At 34.8% G+C, this 6,000-nt stretch overlaps 1 protein-coding gene across 1 annotated transcript; it reads left to right on the top strand.

Annotated features, from left to right (window-relative positions):
- Positions 1 to 580: 580 nt before the first annotated feature.
- LOC117325385 (NXPE family member 3-like) lies at positions 581 to 5,096 on the top strand. The gene is made up of 4 exons (XM_033881557.1): positions 581 to 741; positions 1,008 to 1,667; positions 3,465 to 3,514; positions 4,089 to 5,096. Exons 1-4 carry the CDS (start codon positions 641 to 643, stop codon positions 4,874 to 4,876), a joined length of 1,599 nt encoding a protein of 532 aa, XP_033737448.1. The 5' UTR covers positions 581 to 640; the 3' UTR covers positions 4,877 to 5,096.
- Positions 5,097 to 6,000: the final 904 nt, after the last annotated feature.

The following is a 6,000-nucleotide window of genomic DNA, read 5'->3' as shown; positions in this document are numbered from 1 at the left end:
CTTTAAATATCGTTAAACTCGTATGTTGAAATGCCTCTAGGTTTCCGAAACATTTCCACTGACATAATATATTTCATTAGGAAATATAACACACTGACCGTGTTATATCAATTACCGGTTAATATAAACACATTACGTCACTAGATGAATCAAACATACCTATCTTCACAAAGCTACAAATATCAACCTGTTTTCTTCTGGTAATACACCAGTCTATGAAAATGAGTAAGATTACATGTTCAGTCATTTGCAACTTATTATTAGGTTTAATTTAGAATTAAGTATTTTATCTATATTGGTAGTAAATGTTTTGAAGCGATAAATTCACATTGTTAGAACATAACAATGACTACGACACAGTCAGTGTCTACATTGTACGGGACCAACAGTTACACGTATTGGCAACCAAAATGACATATGAAATAGCCATTGATTTAAAAAGAATTCCACTTATTGTTTATATTTGAAGATATGGAGAAGACGTCCGCCGCTTCATCGATTTTTTAAAGACTACCTGTCCAGTAACGGCGGTTTACAAAAGTCTGTTTAAGTCGGTTTAAAACTTTAAACAGGCGCAACGACCGGAACGTCGACAACCAAAGACACGGCCCTGGAGTTACCAGCGAACTACAGAGGTAGCATGACCGTCAACGTCTCCATTTCTTTACGATGGATTTTAATAGGTTCTGTTTTAACAACATTCATCTTGTTAGCCTTCGCTTCAATGTACAGAACCAAATGGTTTGTATTTCATCAAAGTAAAACGGTTTTACAGAATTTTGTTTGATAAAGTAACGGACGAAGACGTCACATATATATAAATATATATAAAGAGAGTTTTTATGGATTCTGCAATAACAAGATCAAAACATATGGAGTGAGTTTTATCTTTGATTCTTAATTGTCAGACTATTAAATCGAGCTACAATTTAGCAAAGGGTGAGTCATATTACATGCTTGAATGTAAGTCAATGGGTCATGAAAGACCTACTTTTGTTTATTTACAGGCGGTATCTCCGTTTCCAAAATATTTACGAATACCGTCCATACTCTACAATTCAAACAAGGGCAATGGAAAGAATGAATTGGTATCTTGAACTCACCGATTTTGAAGATTTCTTTTCATTAGTGAATATTTCGACATCAGTGGTTAGTACGCGGAAGACTGAGTACAGAGTTGGAGATGAAATCAAAGTTGATATAGTGCTGTACAATGGAAGAGGAGAGCGTTCTACGGTAGGGGGTGACATGCTCAGAGTCTGGCTCCGGGAACGCTCCCTAGGTGCCTCCGTGTCAGGGTATGTGATAGACCACAACAATGGGTCATACACCGGCATTATCAAAACTTTGTGGGCGGGGAATCCAGAACTGATGTTTTCTATCGGAAATACAAAAGAGCATATTGGAATTTACATGAATATTGTTCAGAAATATGGATTGATATCATTCCTAAGAGCAGGATTTAAAAGAAATAACATGACCGAGTCCACTTTGTGTAGTGTTGTACCAAATATTCCCGGTGTGAAGGAGTACTGCGACTTCACAACCCAGAACTTCAACATGTCCTTTTTCTGTGGCAAACCAAAATCAATGACTTGTGAGGACTGGTCGGTTTATGAGAGAACTAGTAATCACTCATGCAACAAGAAACATGAATCATTATTTCTGTAAGTAATATATTAATATTTATTAGTGCCTTTCTTCCAATGAAACCCTATATCTAAAGGCTGTATTTGATAAAAAAATTTAGTGATAACACGATTTGTTCATGAACATGTTATATATACATTCTAACGTATACGTAGATCCCAAAGTTGGACAGTTATAACACGATTTGTTAATGAACATGTTATGTATACATTTTAACGTATACGTAGACCCAAAGTTTGACAGTGATTTTACATAGGCGGCTATGTATGTAACACATATCTATAGATATTATATTCAGAATGTCAGATACAATGATCTATGACACCTAGTAATGCACCAAAAAATATATATTAAAACACATTTACAGCTTCATGTGAATAGGGTTAACAAAACTTAAAACAATACGTTCACAGAAGCAATATAAAAATAATGTTAATCACTTCTATCTATAACCAAACACCACTAGGATACGAAGCTATGTTGACTATAATAGTAACAATCGTATTTGATTGGTGGAAGAACTCATGGAGGAAATGAAGCCACTTACTGGAGTAATGAGCTATCATTCTGTAAAACATTGCGTTTATAGTATACACAATAGCATGTACACTTACATACTTCATCATTAAATTGTGTTTACTTTTATTATATAGATACAACACTCGTCCATTACACAAAATCTAAAATTGTTCTCGTAGATAAATATAATATAGGTTCCATGTTGTCATTTACGATGATAATTCCATTTACACAAGCTTAGTGTTGTTTACACTTTAAATATTCGTCATTAAAGCGAGTGTATAGTTCATACTCCAAGGTGATTTCTTCTGATCATTAGTAAGATCACTTTAAGATTTAGCGATGCACGAGCGATGTTCTGTAAATATATGTTAACGTGTTTTAAAACACTATGTACCTCGGTTAATGTAAACAATACTACATGGACAATGCCGGATGGAGTCGCGTGGGTACGGGTGATGGGTCCGGGCTTTCTACTTACGAGCGGTAACTTGTATGCATTCTTGTAGGACCTACCGAATTGTAACGTTATTGTTTCGCACTAATTTAGACATTTACAAAACATGGTTGCGTACTTTAATGATGTATTCTGCTTTTAAATAGTACGCATGCTAATATATTTACAACAGTGATTTTGACGGTAAAAGTCGCTTTAAGGTATATACAAAGCGACTTGATACAAAAGACGTTAGGATATACTTATATACATCCCTGGTTAGTACGACAAAACAGGCTTATTAGGGAAAGAAACATGTATATGTAACTATTTCGTTTTCTGTTGGAATACAGAAAAATGACTTTAATCGTTTCTATGACAAAAACGCTTAGTTCATGTTTAAGACCATTGACACAATAATCACGCTAAGTCTAAGACAACCTGACTTCACTTAATCCAGGCTGAGCATAATGTATGCAAACCTCATTTATCATTGTAGATAAAACATTTTTTTTAAACTAAATTTTTTAACTGCATTTAGGTTAAAAGGTTGCTTGATTTATTTTCTCTTTGCTCAAATACTTTAAAGTAGGCTTCAATAAGCCAATAGCACTATGTACCTGTGGTCTTTTGCAAAGCTTCTGTTCCAATAATACTTATTTAAACTAACACACCTGAAAGAAAAATATAGTTTACAACTGACCATATTCTCTTTGTACCTCCCAATGTTCTTCATGCCAAGCTTTTTGTGTTCTAAATTTGTCCTTGATTTAATTTCGTTTCATCGTCGACGCATTCCCTGTTGTTTATTTTACGTAACATTATGAATTCTAACAGTATCCGTTTTCCTTTCTTTCAGACAATATAGATATTTCAAGAAAAGTGTATCCGTGCTCAAGGTATTGTCGAGTAAGTAATACTTTTTCATATTTTAAAGAATTGAGCCCATCTTAACATCTACACTTTCTTTTGTCGTCTTCTCCATTTCAAATTTTATTTTTGGCACAGTTTTATAATTTCGGTTTTGCATTTCCTCGTTTTGACTTCTCAGAATCTACTTAAAATAAGTCAAGGCTTATGTTTTTAATTGAAAAAATGAAGAAATTTTATACATACAGGGACATATATATTGTACAATAAAAAGGTTATAGTTCAATATATCTTCGCACGAAAAGAAATTTGATGTAGGTATTCAGGGTTTATAATAATCCCTCTCCGGTCCAATGAGCCGACTATTCTACAGAAATGATTGAGCCATATTAAGTAATGTTTCTGTGTTTTTATTTAATGAGTATTATAAAGTATCCCTGTGGTAATGTTTCTGTTGTATTACTCTGATGTTCAGTGGGTTTCGATGACATAGCATATATTTTATTTATTTCGCGAAACAATAATGATAATTATATCTGATGGTAACAGATTTGTATCTGTGGTATTGCAATGCAAACTAATTAGTAATACGTGACCATATATTTCATCTCAGATATTGGCTCTGTACGAGATCCTCAAGTACCATGCCGTGACGTCAGCAGCACGGTCACGTGGTATACAAACAACCCAACAGGCTACTTCTACAAGCGTCAATGGAAGTCTTTAATTTGTAAGTCCTCGCTCGAGTGGAAGTACAATACCTACCTGAAGTGCCTGAAGAACCGTCCCGTACTAATGACGGGAGATTCTACCACACGGAACTGGTTCACGCCTTTATCCCGATTGTTACGACTACACATAATGATTGGCGAACATGAGATAAAAGACAAAGCCTGGCAGAAATTCGCTCAAGCTGAGAATAAATATAAAGGATTATCTCTGTATTGGACGCCGCATGAAATTCCATTTTTCAGTCATGAACAAAACAAAAACAATTTTCGATCAGTAGCATCAAGAATAGACGAATTGCCCGGAAATAAAAGCGCCATTGTTATATTGCATTGGTTCGGTCATTTAACAAGAACAACTCACCAACAGTATAGGGACCATATACGGAGTGCTAAGAAAGCTTTGCATCGACTTTTAAGGCGTTCGCCAAACTCAAGCATTTTTATTAAGGGTCCTCACTCCTTCACGTATCGCATCTTCCTAGAACCGTTCGATTACATAAGTAGAGTTTATCAACAGATATTGTATGAGGAGTTCCGGGATTTACAAGACAAAGTATATTATATAGACCAATGGGACGCCACTGTAGGCAATGAAAATGTAGGCATACACCCTGTTTACCCTTATTTTAACCAGATGATGTTAAATTTCGTCCTTTCATTTATTTGTTAAATATGATGTAATGAACCGTCATGTAAAATATACCTTATGTTACACCTTGATGCTGAGGGTACACTTTCTTATGTAATAGCTAATTAACCATGTCTCCACCATATTAACAAATAAATGCTTTTAATTTTCTCCTTCTCCTCTTACATATGTGCCTGTATTAACAGTAAAACATCGACACTCCCTGATTGAGCATAGTCAACAAATAAATAAGTCTGCATCATCTCATGTTTCGACAGGAATGATAATCAAATAGTCTTACCTTCAGATGGAATAGCTTTTAAAAGCTAATTTATAAGATAGTTGACACGTTAATACAAAAAAATGTTCGTGTCTCAAAGTATGAGAATCCTGCAGTAACTACTCTCTGGTTTGTGCGTTACACATTTATCACATGTGGTATAGAAAACGCCTTCCCATATGAACTGTTTTGGCAGTCATTTTTTATTTGTTTTAATAATTATCCCTTAATTGTTGTTGTCTTTCAATTCCTTTCCGTAGAATTTCGGTTTCAATATTGAACCAGTTAAACGTTTCTTTTTTTTAACGGTACAAGAATTGTATTCCCCAGCTGGAAATATCCTAGATGTGTGTATACAATTATGGCTAAGCAGTAATTGTATACACACTTCTGTATTTGATAGGAGTTGCCAGGGAGCCCTGGGTCCATCTCCCCGAACAATGGTGTTGTCCTCACGCAGGAGGGCTCTCATTCTGTACTTGCAAATATAACTTATATGTCTATAATATTCATAACGTTAAACTTGTTCATACTTAAAAAATATTTTCATGGAAATTAAAATATCTCACACAAACCAGATGGAAGTTGCCTCTATGTAGCCTGATGTGTCATCCATATGCTTTGCACAAATACATGTAACAAATTCTGAGAATGAAATGAAATTGCCTAAATTTTTTAGTAAATACGTGAACAGCCATACATTGTAGATTTCAATCATTATTATAATGCAAAACACAGAATTTTAAGTCCGTGCGCACATATACAAAAATACAAAGTATACCTATAATACCGAAACCATACAAGGTGATCCAGAGAAAGTAACCGTCTTCTGCTCCATCGACGACACATCTCACACAAGGTGATCCAGAGAGAGTAACCGTCTTCT

Source organism: Pecten maximus, chromosome 4 (genome assembly GCF_902652985.1).
Source record: "Pecten maximus chromosome 4, xPecMax1.1, whole genome shotgun sequence".
Taxonomy (NCBI): Eukaryota; Metazoa; Mollusca; class Bivalvia; order Pectinida; family Pectinidae; genus Pecten; species Pecten maximus.
Note: the sequence above shows the minus strand (reverse complement) of the source record. Positions and strands in the feature narration are given on the sequence as shown.